This window comes from Delphinus delphis, chromosome 1, assembly GCF_949987515.2.
Source record: "Delphinus delphis chromosome 1, mDelDel1.2, whole genome shotgun sequence".
Lineage (NCBI taxonomy): Eukaryota > Metazoa > Chordata > Mammalia > Artiodactyla > Delphinidae > Delphinus > Delphinus delphis.
In genome coordinates this window covers 143980111-143997309 of record NC_082683.1, presented here as the reverse complement: position 1 = coordinate 143997309, position 17199 = coordinate 143980111, and the positions used below count along the sequence as shown (strand labels likewise).

Sequence of the window (17199 nt, the reverse complement as noted above, 5' to 3'; positions counted from 1 at the left end):
TACAGTCTTAGAGTCCAGAATAAGGAATATATGAGTGAATAAATTAGGGCATGGTGAAGAAACACAGATTCTCTAATTTTTGCTATGACAGACTATCTGCTGGTTTATATGCCATGGTATTATTATTATTATTGTGATTCAATTGTTGACTTTTGCCCTTTAAGTTACTCTGACTTTATCTGAAAATGACCCTAACTAGAATATAAATTTTTTTTTGCGGTACGCGGGCCTCTCACTGTTGTGGCCTCTCCTGTTGCGGAGTACAGGCTCTGGACGTGCAGGCTCAGCAGCCATGGCTCACGGGCCCAGCCGCTCCGTGGTATGTGGGATCTTCCCAGACCGGGGCACGAACCCGTATCCCCTGCATCGGCAGGCGGACTCTAGAATATAAATTTTATCTGCAGATTTAATTCTTTCCATGAGCTTCAGTCTTTTGAATAGTTCTCATGTCTCATTTATAATGGCTTTAAGGATTGCATTTCCCTTATGTAAGATTACTGTCATGAGGACTTCGCTGGTGGCGCAGTGGTTAAGAATCCACCTGCCAGCGTAGGCACGGGTTCGAGCCCTGGTCCGGGAAGATCCCACGTGCCACAGAGCAACTAAGCCCGTGTGCCACAACTACTGAGCCTGCGCTCTAGAGTCCGCGAGCCACAACTACTGAGCCTGCGTGCCACAACTACTGAGCCTGCGTGCTACAACTACTGAAGCCCGTGCACCTAGAGCCCGTGCTCCGCAACAAGAGAAGCCACCTCAGTGAGAAGCCCGCGCACCGCAACGAAGGGTAGTCCCCACTCGCCACAACTAGAGAAAGCCCCCGCGTGGCAACAAAGACCTAACACAGACCAAAAAAAAAAAAAAATTACTGTCATGAGCCCACCACCCATTTCCCCCTTAAGCCCTTGGCAAGTGTGGTAGGACCATAATTTGATCTATTTAAAAAATATAAAAATAACACTATTTTCCCGTGACAAAATTATGTTAATGTATCAAAATTAGAAACTACAGAGAAGCAAGATAAGAAAATTAAAATCACTTGTAATCTCACTGTCCTGAGACCTTTTACTTTTCGAGTGTTGGTTTGGCTCTCTCAGTTAGTTCCTCTTACTCTGTCTTTTACTGGAACTGTTGATTTTCTGCTGTCAGCATTTGTCTTGTTTACTTCCATTTAAAATAAAAGCTCTTCTTCCATCCAGGTGTCATGTGTCATGGCATAGCTGAGCTTCTTAAATACTTACTTTGTGCTTGGTTTCTTCTTTACTTCTGCCTGACCCCCGTCATTCAGTTGTTAGATTCCTCATCTTGTTAGAAATGCTGAGAAATGTTTTCTGAGTGATTACCACCTCTCTCCCGATGACTCCCCAGTTAATACCTCTTGTTTAGTTTTTGCTCTTGAACTCCAAACCTGTCTTTTCTATTGGACAACTCCAATTAAATGCCTCACATGCACCTAAATAAAATATGTCTAAAATTGAACTTCGTTCTTATCTCAAAACAGCGTTTTCTCCTTTGCTCTTTACCTTAGGGAATAACACTACTATTTATCTACTTGCAAAAGCCAAAATTTTAATAATTATATTTGACATCTCACTCTCCTTTTAAATACTTCATTCCCAACCACTTCTCTCTCTCTGTCTTTTTTTGTTGTTGTTGTTCTAGCTGTTATGTCCCTTCAGTGTGCCCACCTAAGTCAGTACTTTGTGTAGGTGCTCCTTCCATAATACGCTTGGGCTACTGTTTTAAGCATTTATCATGCTGTCTTGTGATGTAGTTATTGTGTTGGCTTATTCTTCCTAATTTGACAGGGAACTCTTTAAAGGAGGGACTTTGTTTCTCATTTCTTCATCCTTTGTGCCAACACAGTGCCTAGCATAAAGTAGGCTCATGAAAATATTTGTTTTGATGACTATTTTTGTTGTCAAGTAAATGAATAAAAGGAAGGATAAGGAGGAAGCAGTTTGTTTAAATTAATTCATATTATAGTCTGACTAGTCTCCTAGGATTAAAAGCAAGTCTCCTATATTAAAGCAAGACACTTAGTAATCATGGTAGAATTTTTGATAGTATGGCAGAGTTTAGTGAAGAATTTCTTATATACAGGAGTAGATTTTTTGACAAGTCTCTTAAATCACACTTGGTTACCTCTTTGGCCTAAGATTTGCTTATTAGCATTACACTATTGAGTTTGTTAGAAGTGAAATAATTAGGTTTTTCAGAAGTAAAGGCCCCAATATACCAGGTAATGGAATTAAAAACTCAGTTTTACCCTATTTTGTGGCAACTGAGGGGCTGAATCAGCGACATCAAGGCCCTGTGTCAAATTCTTTTTATTAAGTGTTTTTTTCTTTCTAATTTAATCTAAATAAGTTTAGACAATAATTTAAACTAATGAAAGTAAACTTTTACATGTTGTATAATCTAAATGATTGTTATTTTGTTTTTTTGAAATATCCTAATTTTAGTGATATTCTGATCAGGATTTACCTTGCCTCCAGAAATCTTGTTACTATTTTTATTGAGGTTTATGAAATGCAAAAGTTTAGGTTAACTATTTGCTACAAAGCCATTTTTTTTCAGTGTTTTTCAGATTATTCTTTTAGGCAAGTGCTGAGTATGTTTTTTATGTTTAAAAATTGTCTAAACTACTTTGTGTTTATAAACATGCTGTTTTTGAGATGAATGTATATTTTGACATCTAACTCGTTTCCAGGGTAATAGTAATTAATGTTTGAAGAGGTTAAGTGACATTTTATGTAGTGTAAACCTTTTTTGTACCAGGTTGATATTTTTCTAGTATGAAGAAAATAGTACTTGTTTAAAATGAAATTTAAAAACCCAAACAGAACAGTTTGAGGAAGAATTGCTGCTTTATATTTTTAAATAAAATATTATTAGTTAATTTTAGACAGTTAACCATATTGGTTAGAATGTATATGTTTGCCTTTGCATGACAATTTTGAGCACTTGAATAAAAAGATTATTTGTTTTTCAGATATCTATGGTTTCACTGTGAGTTACACATTTAATTATCTTCTCTCTTTAGATAATTGTATGGAAGAGATACAGTGACTTTAAGAAACTACACAAAGAACTATGGCAAATTCACAAAAACTTATTCCGACGTTCAGAATTGTTTCCTCCATTTGCTAAAGGAATAGTGTTTGGTAAGTGATTATTTTGAAATTGTGATTTTGAAAAGTGATGATTAGCTAATTATGTATATATACTGAACACTGAAACACTGTACCATGAAGTCAGAAGCCCCTTATTAAGATAATTCCTATCATGCCTCAAGCAATTGAAGTTGTTTTTTCATGTTCTTTTTTTTTTTTAAGATAGGAGATTCCTATTTTATTTCTCCAGTGACATATTTGCTATTGAATATAAATTAAAGGCCTGCTTGCACACCAAAGCCAAGGCCTTTAGGTGGTTCAATCAAAGAGGTAAGACCTCTGGCTGGTTCACATGAGAATCGTCCACTCCTTGGCCCAGATTTTGGGATTTTGCCAGCTTTGGATTCATCAGTAATTTCTTCAGTATCCTTAAGTGTCAGATCCTCATAGTAGTTGTCATTTATTTGAATCATTGGTGCATTTACACAGGCCCCTAAACATTCCACTTCTATAAGAGTGAAAAGTTTGTCAGGTGTAGTCTCCCCAACCTTTATTCCAAGCTTTTTCTGAGTAGTCTCCAGTATGCTGTCAGAATTTCAAAGCATGCAAGGTATAGTAGTGCAGACTTGAATATGATACTTTCAACTGGCCCTCTATTATACATTGTATAAAAAGTTGCTATTTCATATACTCTCATTGGAGGTATTTATAAAACTTTTGCAGCCTTGTTCATAGCAGAGATGGGCAGCCATCCATTCTGTCTTTGGGCTAAATCCAGGACTGGAAGCACAGCTGCTGCTTTATGCCCTTCTGGGTAGTTTTTTACAATGGCCTCTATCCTCTTATAGTTTTCTGGTGTGAAATCAAATGGAGTATCTGGGTTATTCTCAGGAGTATCTCTCTGCACAAATAAGGCTCCTCCAGCTCCATTCTGCACAGTTGTCTTATGCAAATTCCTTATATGTCTTCCCCACTGGGCAGTGAGGCAGGCCGCGTGGGCCCGAGTGCCATGGAGAGGAACATGGCAGGCCAAACTGCAGACCTTTCAGGTCACCTGTTTTTTCATGTTCTTGCTGTGGTTTTGTTAACTCAGAATGCATTTACTCCTTTCTTTCATGAGAAAACAGCACCAGAACAACAACTCAAACTCTAACCGATGAAGCAAATAGAAAAACCCTGTAGGAACATGAGGTGACATTGAATTATTCTTATACAGTTGTCCCTTGGTGTCTGTGGGGGATTGGTTCCAGGACGCCCTGTGGATACCAGAATCTGTGGATGCTCAAGTCGCTTATATAAAATGGTGTTGTGTAGTCAGCCCTCTGGATCTGCAGGTTCTGCATCTATGGATTCAACCAACTGTGGATCGACACCTCATATAAGTGAAATCATACAGTATTTGTCCTTTTGTGACTGGCTCATTTCACTTAGCATAATTTCTCAAGATTCACCTATGTTGTATCAATAGCATGTGTCAAAATTTCCTTCTTGTGTCTGAATATAGTCCATTGTGTGTGTAGACACCATTTTGTTTATTTTTTCATTCATCAGTGAACACTTTGATTGCTTTTACCCTTTGGCTATTAAAAATAATGCTGCTGTGAACATGGGTGTACACATATCAGTTCAATTCCTGCTTTTAATTCTTTTGGGTATATACCGAAAGTGGAATTACTGGATCATATGGTAATTTTATTTTTAATTTTCTGAGGAACCATCATATTGTTTTCCTTAGTGGCTGCTCTATTTTACATTTCCACTAGCTGTGCATAACGGTTCCAGTTTCTCTTCCTCCTTGCCAACACTTGTTATTTTCTGTTATTTTGATACTTTGGTGTTCCTTTTTTTGCCTTCATTTTCACTTACTTAGTTTACTTTTTCTTTTTCTTTTATTTTTTGCGGTACACGGGCCTCTCACTGTTGTGGCCTCTTCCATTGCGGAGCACAGGCTCTGGACGTGCAGGCTCAGCGACCATGGCTCACGGGCCCAGCCGCTCCAGGGCACGAACCCGTGTCCCCTGCATCGGCAGGCGGACTCTCAACCACTGCGCCACCAGGAAAGCCCTTAGTTTACTTTTTTTTATATTAAATTCTCTTTGTTAAAAAAATTCTCTTTGTTAAAATAATTGATTTTTTTTTTTTTTTTTTTTTTTTGCGGTACGCGGGCCTCTCACTGTTGTGGCCTCTCCCGTTGCGGAGCACAGGCTCCGGCCATGGCTCACCGGCCCAGCCGCTCCGCGGCATATGGGATCTTCCTGGACCGGGGCACGAACCCATGTCCCCTGCATCGGCAGGCAGACTCTCAACCACTGCGCCACCAGGGAAGCCCAATTGATATGTTTTTTAATCCCTTGACTGGACCTTGACCAACAGAGTACAGAATGTTATTTCTTGTTTTTTCTATAACTTTACCATAAATTTTCTTGTATGGACAGCTTTATATTCATCCTGTTATTTATTTTAAAATTAATTAATTTTTGGCTGTGTTGAGTCTTCATTGCTGCGTGCTGGCTTTCTCTAGTTGTGGCGAGTGGGGGCTACTGTTTGTTGCAGTGCACGTGTTCTCATTGTGGCGTCTTCTCTTGTTGCGGAGCACAGGCTCTAGGCATGCAGGCTTCAGTAGTTGTGGCATGTGGGCTCAATAGTTGTGGCTCACAGGTTCTAGAGCGCAGGCTTAGTAGTTGTGGAGCATGGGCTTAGTTGCTTCATGGCATGTGGGATCTTCCTGGACCAGGGCTCGAACCCATGTCCCCTGCATTGGCGGGCAGATTCTTAGCCACTGCGCCACCAGGGAAGTCCCATCCTGTTATTTTTTAAAAATCAATTTCTGCATGTGGAGTTGTAGAGTCAAAGTATATGGACGTTATTTTTCAAACTAGACAGTTTTTTTTTTCAGGTTATAAAGTACCATATGCAAATAACTCAGATGATACAGAAAACTACTTAAAATAAAAATTCAACCTTAATACCATTTCCTAGATGGTATAACATTTTAGCATAATTTTTAGACTCTGTGTGTGTGTGTGTGTGTGTGTGCGCTTGTGCTTGTGTGTACATATGAGTATGCACATGCTTCTTTACCTTTCTGTACATTTAAACTTCAAAATTGAAGTCTTGCTAAATGTAGTCTTGAAACCTCTTTTTCATACAGTGGTATATTGTGATTGTCTTTTCGTATCAATAAAAGAATCTACATTATTAATTTTAATAGATGCATAGTATTTCAGTTTTTGTATATACCATGATTTATTAACCAACCTTTTACTCATATATTATTTTTAGCTTTTTGGTATTATAAACAACACTGCTTAATATTCTTACTTGTACACTGTAATGCAGATGTGCAATTATTTAATTAGGATAAATTCCTGGGAGCAAAATTGCTTGGTCAAAGGGTATGCATATTTCTGTGACTTTTGTTGCATATTGCATTATTGTTTTCAAATAATTTTAACATCAGTATTCTTTATACATTGGAATAACTTTAGAAGTCAAAGTAATGCAGGTATACCTAAGAAAATTGAAAAACAAAGCACAAAACAAAGCTAATAGAAGAATGTTCAATAAAAAGCAGTAGTTTCCTGGAGAGCAGCGTCAGGATCATGGTAGCATGAGATGATCCCTTCTTTCCCCTTCAGTCTATAACTAGTAAAACAACTCAACAAAGTTTCCTTTGCCTAACAGAACAGGATGCTGAAGAGATCCACACATTTTTACATCTGAAGGTGACTGGACTGAGCACATAGAGGAGGTGGAACCAGGGGAACAGTGGAGGTGGTACCTGCAACTCCAGCCCCTGGCCATGGTGACTGAGTCCACAGCCCCAGAGAATGCGGTAACAGCAGTGGAGGCAGCGCACATGACTCTGGCCTTCCAGCTGCAATGGCACCTGCAGCCACAGGGGACCATGCAGCAGGGCATGTGATCCCGCTGATGCACTGTCAAAAGTCAATGATAAGGAAAGAATTTTAAAGGCAGCCAAGGGAAAAAAGATAGTAACCTGCAAAGGTACCCCCCCATTGGGCTTTCAGCAGATTTCTTATCAGAAACTCTATTGTCTGGGAGAGAGTGTGATGACATACTCAGAATACTGAAAGATAAAAAATGTCAGCCAAGAATAGTCTATCTGGCAAAGTCATCCTTCATATGAAGGAGAAATAAAGGCTTGCCCACACAAACAAAAGCTAAGGCAATTTATCACCATTATACCTGTCTTATAAGAAATGTTGAAAGGAGCTCTTCTACCTGAAATGGAAAGGCAAAAGTACACAAAACTTCGAGTAAGGTGATAAATAGATAGAATCAGAAAGTACAGCTCTGTGGCAGAATAGGTTGTTAAACACAATTGTGACATAAAGATTAAAGGGAAAAAAAGCATTAAAAATAACTAGCTACTTCAACTTGGTAATTAACTCACAACATAATGGATAATATGTGACAACAAAAACATAAAAGGGGAAAAAAGAAACATAAAACGGGAAGAGGGAAAGGATGGAACTGTATAGGCAAATGAAGATATGATACTATCAGCATAAAAAGGACTATCTTATCTATGAGATGTTTTATACAAACCTTATGATAACCACAAAACAAAAAATCTAGAGCAGAAACATGAAACATAAAAAAGAGAAAACTGAGCAAAACATCACAGAAAAACACCAAACTGGGACTGCTCTGGTGTTGCAGTGGATAAGATTCTGCACTCCCAATGCATGGGGCCTGGGTTCGATCCCTGGTCAGGGAACTAGATCCCACATTCATGCCACAACTAAGGAGCCGGTGAGCTGCAACCAAATAAATAAATATTAAAAATAAAAAAATCTTAAACCCCCCCCCCCAAGAACACCAAACTAAAATGGCAGACACAAACACAAGAAAAAAAAACAATGAAGATAGAGAGCAACCAGAAAATGATAAATAAATGGCAGTACTAAGTCCTCATATGTCACTAATCATCCAAAATGTAAATGGATTGAATTCAATCAAAAGAAACAGTGACCAGATGGATTAAAAAATAAGACCCAACTATTTGTGGCCTCTGGGATACTCAGCTCTAAAGACAAATACAGGCTCACTGTAAAGAGACGGAAGATGATACTCCAAGCAAATGGCAGCCAAAAGAAAGCAGGTGTAGCCATACTTAGACAAAAATAGACTTCAAGTCAAAAAACTAACGAGACAAAGATGGTCATTATATAATGGTAAAGGGAACAGTCTGTCAAGAAGACATGACATTTACTAATAATATATACATCTAACATAGCACCAAAATATATAAAGCAATTATATAACAGTCGTAAAGGGAGAAACTGACAGCAACATAATAATAGTAGGGGACTTTAACACCCCACTTACATCAATGGATAGATCATCCAGACAGAAAGTCAACAAGGAAACATTGGCCTTAAATGAAACATTAGACTAGACTTATTAAATAGACATATACAGAACATTCCATCCAAAAGCAACAGAATACACATTTTTCTCAAGTGCACATGGAGTGTTCTCAAGGATAGACCATATGTTGGGACAAATATCAAGTCTCTTTAAGAAGACTGATCAACTACAAGAAGGCTGGAAAAGGTCACAAATATATGGAGACTAAACAACATGCTGCTGAACAGCTATTGGTCAATGAAGGAATCAAAAAAAGACATGAAAATAAGATGTACCAGAATCTGTGGGATGCAGCAAAAGCAGTTCTAAAACAGAAGTTTATAGCAGTATAGGCCTACTTCAGGAAACAAGAAGATCTCAAATAATCTAACCTTACAGCTAAAGGAACTAGAAGAAAAGAACAAATGAAGCACAAAGTCAGTAGAAGGAAGAATGTAATAAAAATCAGAGTGGAAATAAATGAAATAAAGAATTAAATGAAAGAAAAGATCAGTGAAACTAAGAGCTGGTTCTTTGAAAAGGTAAACAAAATTGACAAACCTTTAGCTAGACTCACTAAGAAAAAAGAGAAGGCTCAAATAAATAAAATCGGAAATGAAAGAGGTGAAGTTACACTGAAATACAAAGGATTATATAAGAGACTGATATGAACAAATATGCCAGCAAATTGGACAGCCTGTAAGAATTGGATAAGTTCTTAGATACAAGTTTTCAAGTCTGAAACATGAAGAAATATAAAATCTGAATAGACTGATTACTAGTAAAGAGATTGAAACAGTAACCAAAAACCTCCCCAAAAAAACAGAAGTCCAGGACCAGATGGCTTCACTGGTGAATTCTGTGAAACATTCGAAGAAGATTTAATACCTGTCCTTCTCAAACCCTTCCAAATATATTGAAAACAAGGGAATGGTTCTTAACACATTTTATGAGGCCAACATTACCCTGATACCAAAGCCAGATAAGGACAACACACAAAAGAGAAAATTACAGGCCAGTATCTCTGATGAGCATAGATGCAAAAATCTTCAACAAAATATTAAACAAATTGAATACAACAATACATTAAAAGGATAATACACCAAGATCAAGTGACATTCCTTCCAGGGATGCAAGGATGGTTCAGTGTCTGCAAATCAATTAACGTTCTACACCACATTAATGAAATGAAGGATAAAAATCATATGATCATTTCGATAGATGCAGAAAAAGCATTTGACAGTTTTCAATATCCATTTATGATAAAAACTTTCAATAAAATAAAATGGGTACAGAAGAAATGTACCTAAACATAAACGTATCTAAACATAATAAAGGCCATATATGACAAACTCATAGCTACCATCATATTCAGTGGTGAAAAACTGAAAGGTATTCTTCTATCAGTGGGATCAGGATGCCTGCTGTTGCCACTCTTATTCAACATAGTATTGGAAGTCCTACCCAGAGCAGTTAGGCAAGAAAAAGAAATAAAAGCCATCCAAATGGGAAAGGAGGAAGTAAAACTGTCACTATTTGCAGATGACATGATTTTATATATAGAAACCCCTAAAGATTTCACCAAAAAACTATTAGAAATATTAAACGAATATAGTAAATTTGCAGGGTAGGGAATAAAAGTACAAAACTCTGTTGCATTTTTATACCCTAACAATTAACTAGCAGAAAGAGAAATTAAGAAAACAGTCCCATTTGTAATCCCAACAAAAAGAATAAAATACCTAGGAATAAACTTAACCAAGGAGGTGACAGATTTGTACGCTGAGAACTGTAAGGCATTGTTGAAAGAAATTGAAGAAGACACAAAGTAATGGAAAGGTATCCCATGTTCATGGATTGGAAGAATTAACATTGTTAAAGTGTCCATATTACCTAAAGCAATCTACAGATTCAATGCGATCACTGTCAAAATCTCAACATTTTTCACAGAAATTGAACAAAAAATCCTAAAATTTGTATGGAATCACAAAAGACCCAGAACAGCCAAAATAATCCTGAGAAAAATGAACAAAGCTGGAGATATCACACTCCCTGATTTCAAATTATACTACAAAGCTGTACTAATCAAAATAGCATGTTATTGGCAGAAAACAGGCACACAGATCAATGGGACAGAATTGAGAGCCCAGAAATAAACCCAGACATATATGGATAACTAATTACAACGAAGTAGCCAAGAAAGTACAGTGGAGAAAGGAAAGTCGCTTCAATAAATGGTGTTGGGAAAAGTAGATAGACACATGCAAAAGAATGAAACTAGACCACTACTTTATACCATATACAGAAATTAACTCAAAATGGATTAAAGATTTGAATGTCAGATCTGAAAGCATAAAATTCCTAGAAGAAAGCATAGGCAGTACTCTCTTTGATATTAGTCTTAGCAATAACTTTTTGGATATGTCTCCTCAGGCAAAGGAAATAAAGGCAAAAATAAATGGGATGACATCAAACTAAAAAGCTTCAGCACAGCAAATGAAACCATTAACAGAATGAAAATACAACTTACTGAGTGGGAGAAGGTACTTGCGAATCGTATATCTGATAAAGGGTTAATATCCAAAATATATAAAGAACTCATACAACTCAACAACAAAGAAAACCAAACACCCTGATTAAAAAATGGGCAGAAAGTCTGAATAGATCTTTTTCCAAAGACATACAGATGTCCAACAGGAACATAAAAGATGTTCAACATCACTAATTATTAGGGAAATGCAAATCAAAATCACAGTTAGGTACCCCCTCATGCTCATTAGAATGGTGATTATCAAAAGTGTTGGAGAGTTCCCTTTTCTCCACACCCTCTCGAGCATTTATTGTTTCTAGATTTTTTGATGATGGCCATTCTGACTGGTGTGAGATGATATCTCATTGTAGTTTTGATTTACATTTCTCTAATGATTAATGATGTTGAGCATTCTTTCATGTGTTTGTTGGCAGTCTGTATATCTTCTTTGGAGAAATGTCTATTTAGGTCTTCTGCCCATTTTTGGATTGGGTTGTTTGTTTTTTTGTTATTGAGCTGCATGAGCTGCTTGTATATTCTGGAGATTAATCCTTTGTCGTTGCTTCATTTACAAATATTTTCTCCCATTCTGAGGGTTGTCTTTTGGTCTTGTTTATGGTTTCCTTTGCTGTGCAAAAGCTTTTAAGTTTCATTAAGTCCCATTTGTTTGTTTTTATTTCCATTTCTCTAGGAGGTGGGTCAAAAAGGATCTTACTGTGATTTATGTCAAAGAGTGTTCTTCCTGTGTTTTCCTCTAAGAGTTTGATAGTGTCTGGCCTTACATTTAGGACAATGTAGTTTTAATAGAGTCTTTTTTTCTTATACTACATAGGTAAGTCAAATTCATGCTGCATGCTAGTTTGCTAAATATTTGGACCGTGCCTTTTGTGGTAGACAGTCTCCAAGATGGCCACCTGTAATCCTCCTCTCCTGCTAGTTACACATTGGTGTCTTCTCTTCCCAGGGATTGGTCTTTGGGACCAGTAGCATAAGGAAAAGTGACAGTATGTCATTTCTGAGATTAGGTTGTAAAGGCCATGGCTTCTCTCTTGGGGATGTTCCCTCCCTCTCTCTCATTACTTGCTCTGAGGTTTACCAGCTTTCATATTGTAAGGACACTCATGCAGCCTATGACGAGGCCCCCATGGAGAGGAACAGGGGGCAACAGCCAACACCCTGCAGGCATCTGACACCTGGCACAACCATGTGAATGAACTTAGATGCAGATTCTCCAGTTCCTGTAGAACTTTGAGATGATTGCAACACTGACTGACAGCTTGACTGCAGCCTCATGAGAGACCTTGAGCTAGAACCATCCAGCCAAGCCACTTTTGGATTCCTAACTATCAGAGGTTGTGTGAGATACTAATGTTTATTGTTGTAGGCTGCTAAGTTTGGGGGTAGTTTGTTACATAGCAATGACTACTTAATAGATTTTTTTTTTTTTAACCTGTAAGTAGAGTGCTGTTATGACAAAAACCAAAAAATCTGGAGAGTGGCTTTGGAATGAGCCATGGGCTTTGAGGAGAGTGTGAGGGCCTGAAGTGTCCCGAAGAAGCTATTCATAGAAGCCTCACGGTCGTTGATAAGACTGCAGGTGAGGGTTTGCAGGAAAATCAGGTAACTGTTACTGGAAATTAGAGGAAGGTAGTGGATCCTTCTTATGTAGTTGCAGAAAGTCTAGCCACATGGTTGCATACAGTTATTTGGAAAGTAGAAAATGTACCAAAGAAGAGGGTAATGTAGCTAAGGAGATTTCCAACCAGAGTGTTTATAAGTATGGTGTGGTTTCTTCTTGCTGCTTTTAGTAAAATGTGAGAGGAGAGAGAAATTAAAGGAAGGATTGTTTTTGTGGTGGCTTAAAACAATAGAACTTTATTTTCTTGCAGTTCTGGGGGCCAGAAGTCTGAAATAAGTATCTTTGGGCAGAAATCAAGGCGTCAGCAGGGCCTAGAGCCTCTAGGGAAGAATATGTTCCTTGCCTCTTTCAGTTTTTGGTGACTGGGTGTGTTCCTTGGCTTGTGCCAGCATCATGTCAGTCTTCAAAGCCCTCATCTTCAAACCTCTGTCTGCTTCATCTTCATATTGCCTTCTCTGTGAAATCTCTCTCTGTTTCTCTCTTATAAGAACATTTGTGATGGCATTTAGTGCCCACCCTGATAATTCAGGATAATCTCAAGATCCTTAATCAAAAGTGCAAAGACTCTTTGTCCAAATAACATATCATCTACAAGTTCCAGGAATTTGGACCTGGTATCTTTGGGGTCATTTTTTAGACTATCGCATATATTCACCTTCCTCCCTCCCTCCATGTCTCCATCCCTCTCTCCCTTCCTTCTTCTTTCCTTTCTTCCAAAACTTTTAAGATCATGAATATATCCTGCTCTTCTACAAAATTGCCTCTTAGATTTAGCATCCATTGATTCTTGCATGAACCAATGTTTGCATGATGGCTACAAAATAATGATTTTTCCAGTTCCAGCACCCCTTCCACATTAATGATTATCCTCCCTTCTCACTTTATCTGTGTATCTTTGTTAACTATTCTTCTTTTTACTTGTATCTGTTTATCTGTCTATACAGCTATATGTCTGTGTATTGTATCTGTCTGTATATTTATCCATCTATCCATTATTTATTTGGACACATATACCTATTTTTTTCCCCTAATAGTTTAGAATTCATTAATGTACTTAATTATTTTGATGCTCAAATTGTCCTAGTTTTGACCAGTAGGAGACCTTTTACTCTGGCTTTTCTGTCCTTGTAACTTCTTCCTATCAAATTTTTTCTTTTAAAGTACTTCTTACTTTTAGGCATAAGAAGATGTTCATTGCTCATCTTGAATTTATTATGCTCCAGCCCTGGAATCAGCCGTCTTTTCACAGAGCCCTGGTTGCTTTTTGTGGGGAATGATTTTAGAAACTATGTTAGTTATCAATTTATTGCATTTTAGCTCCAAATCAACCTTTTATTGCCTTATTGGACCTACTGTTCCAACTGGCATGTATAAACTTAATCTGCAGAGGGTGTTGGAGGGACCCTGCGGGAGATAGGGTTTGGGTGTACTTCTATTCCTGCTTGCTGTGTTGCCAGTGGCATGTGCGTGTGTGGGCTGCCCAGTGTGCTCATCCTCTAGCAAATTTTGTTGCCAGTTCCTATCTGGGGCTTCCTGCCTTCCACCCTTGGCCTGCTGACACCACAGCAAAATTTCTTGTTTGTCAGTTCCAGCCTGCAGTTCTTGCGCACCGACTTTGGCCCTCCTACTATGGAACAGGTGTGGCTCGGGCAGCCCAGCTAACTCCTCTTACCCAGTGTGCTGCAGCCACAGTCTCCATGAGATCTGAAGTCCAGCCTTGGGGACGAGGCGCCCCTTACAAGTACTGCCTTTGGTTTTCTCTCTCCACCCTAGGATATTCCTTATAGTTCTCTTTTATTCCTTCTTAGTAGTTAATCTTGTGTAAATAGTTAATAATTCTTTGTAAGACTTTTCCTGTTCAAATTGTTGTGTGGATTCCATTTTTTGGCTGGACTCTGGCTGCCACAGAGACGAAAGAGACAACTGCCTGGGCAGTAGATAAGCTCATGGTAGCTTGCTTTTAGGCTCTTTCAGCTGCTATAGTTGGGAAACACAATGCATTTATGTACATACATATTACAATGCATACATAATACATACTTCCATTCATATACAAACCTGCATATATACATGTATATGTACACATATATTTTTATATTCACGTACATATACATATTTCAGAGTTGTTTATGATAGCTTTTGCCAAACAAATTTTTACATGTTCAGTTCTATTCTTTTTTTTTTTTTTTTTTTTTTGCGGTACACAGGCCTCTCACTGTCGTGGCCTCTCCCATTGCGGAGCACAGGCTCCGGACGCGCAGGCTCAGCGGCCATGGCTCATGGGCCTAGCCTCTCCGCGGCATGTGGGATCCTCCCGACTGGGGCACGAACCCGTGTCCCTTGCATCGGCAGGTGGACTCTCAACCACTGCACCACCAGGGAAGCCCTTCAGTTCTATTCTTGCATGCCCCTCCACTAACCTCCCTGCCAAGATTTTGCAGTTTTGGTCCTGATTAGAAAGGTCTCCCATACCTACATTTGCTTGTAAGATGATTTTTATAGCTTAAAAAGTTCTTTTTAATATCCATGTGGAATTTATATTTGAATGGGATATCAGATGATACTCCATTTTACTGTTCTTTCAGATGGTTAGGTGTCTAAGATCATTTATTAAATAATCCATATTTTTCCTAGTGAAATCTTTGTTATACTTTTCATATGTGTTGCCATGAATTAAAGGTTTTCTTCTTTTGTGGCATTTATTTGTCTATTCTTACATTAATTCCTGTTTCTATACCATGTTGATCTTCGTATAATGGCTTTAGAGAGTATGTTCTGATACCAACTATATTTCTCATCAACATTGGGGAAATTGCTGCCTTTCAGGATCACCCTGGAATTCCTGGGGCTCTTACGTTGGTGCTTCTTGGTTTTAAGAAGCCGTGCCAATTATCCATTTATTGCCTCTTAGCTTCAGGTCCCTTCTTTTTTTTTTTTTTTTTTTTTTGGCCATGCTGCGAGGCTTGCAGGTTTTTAGTTCCCCAACCAGGGTTTGAACCCATGCCCTCGGCAGTAAAAGCGCAGAGTCCTTACCACTGGACCTCCAGGGAGTTCCCCTTCAGGTCCCTTCTTTCATTTCCCGTTCTGCATTAATGGGTTGGACTCTGTAAGCATTTTCCTTTACAGTGAGTATGCAGTTAAGCTTCACAGTAGAGGACACGGGAGGGGCATTGTGGGAGGGTGAGGTCTTTTCTTCTTCTTTCCAGTGTTCTATGGGCTTTGTTTTTCATTTTGCTTTTGCTGCACCGTTGCCAGAGGCATCTGCCTCAGCTGTATACCTAGAGCTCAGGCTTCTGATAAGCTTGCAGCCCCAGCCAATTGATGGCCATCTAGCTAAGCACACCAAGGTCCCCCAGACCTATTGGAGAATGGGCTTCAGACTCTCTGACTTCCTCTGTGTACCTGCCTCTCAGCTTCAGCCTGCTAGCACCCTGTACCCCTCCTGACAGGGACACTGTAGACCTAAGGCCTTGTTGCCCTGCAGGTGAACAGATTCTTGATGCCCCTCTCCTTCTCCATGCATGTCTGACAGCTTTGGCCTGCCTTTATTACTTCAGAAAGTCATTTCCTGTGGCCTTCCCGACACTGCCACTGTGTCTCCCAGGCCTTGCATTGCCTTGCTTGTGAGTGGGCTCCCAGCACTGTGACTCTCTCGTTGCCCACCCGCCAGACTTGTCCCTTCTGAAGTCTGCAGGGGTCTTTCCTGGCAACTGTGGACCAGTTCTGGCCCGGGAAACCCAGCGAATGTCTCCCCCATCCAGTGGCTCTAACCATACCTTTTCCAAGAAGATCTGAGTCCTAACCTTGGGGAGGGCTTTCCCCTTCCAATTTTTTTCTTCCTTGGGTACCCTGGGGTATTCTTTAGAGTTCTCTTTTCACTTTAGAGTTTCATTTTTCCATTGTCATGGTTAATAATTCTTTATATTAAACTTTTCCTGTTCCAATTACTGTGTGGTTTTGATCTCTTGACTGAACCCTACTGTCTGTCTTTCATTTTAGAAGAATTCTGGATGATCTGATGTTATCTTGTCTCCATTGGCTAAGAGTCCACGTGGCACAGGGATTTCTTCGTTCTGATTTGATTGCAGGACCACAGTACTAACTGAGCTTCACACCTGCTTCCTCAGGATATTCAGCACGTTTTAACAGCTCCTTGAGATCTGGGCACAAGATGCAGAGAATCTTATATAGTATAGCAACATCAGTGGCATTTATGCCAGGATAAAGTGGTCATCGAAAGCTTCTTGCTACAATTATTTAATTTTAATAAATACTAAATATTAACAATTTATGATATATAGTGATATTTTGAAATATAAGTAATAGCAAGAAGTATCTTGGATGCATAATTAAAAAGGTGAAAAACAATTGAGGGATGTGGGCAGCTGGTCACTAGCAATAGAACCATTAGTCCTGATGGGTCCATCCATTCATTCCGTTCTCCTATTAAGCATTAGGAGGATCCACAGACTCTTTGTTATCATAGGCTATTAACCTTTGACTGCTTGCTTTTGGCCTTTGAGTCCAGACATTCCGTTGGT

General features: G+C 38.8%; 1 protein-coding gene and 1 pseudogene across 1 annotated transcript in view; one reads left to right on the top strand and one right to left on the bottom strand.

The window, feature by feature from the left end:
- Positions 1-17199, top strand: part of RPS6KC1 (ribosomal protein S6 kinase C1) — a 219030-nt gene that overhangs the window by 29448 nt on the left and 172383 nt on the right. The window contains exon 3 of the mRNA XM_059994920.1: positions 3044-3164. Within this exon, the coding sequence (XP_059850903.1) occupies positions 3044-3164 (121 nt within the window). The remainder of the gene's footprint in view (positions 1-3043; positions 3165-17199) is intronic.
- LOC132413148 (NADH dehydrogenase [ubiquinone] flavoprotein 2, mitochondrial-like) lies at positions 3365-4136 on the bottom strand (annotated as a pseudogene).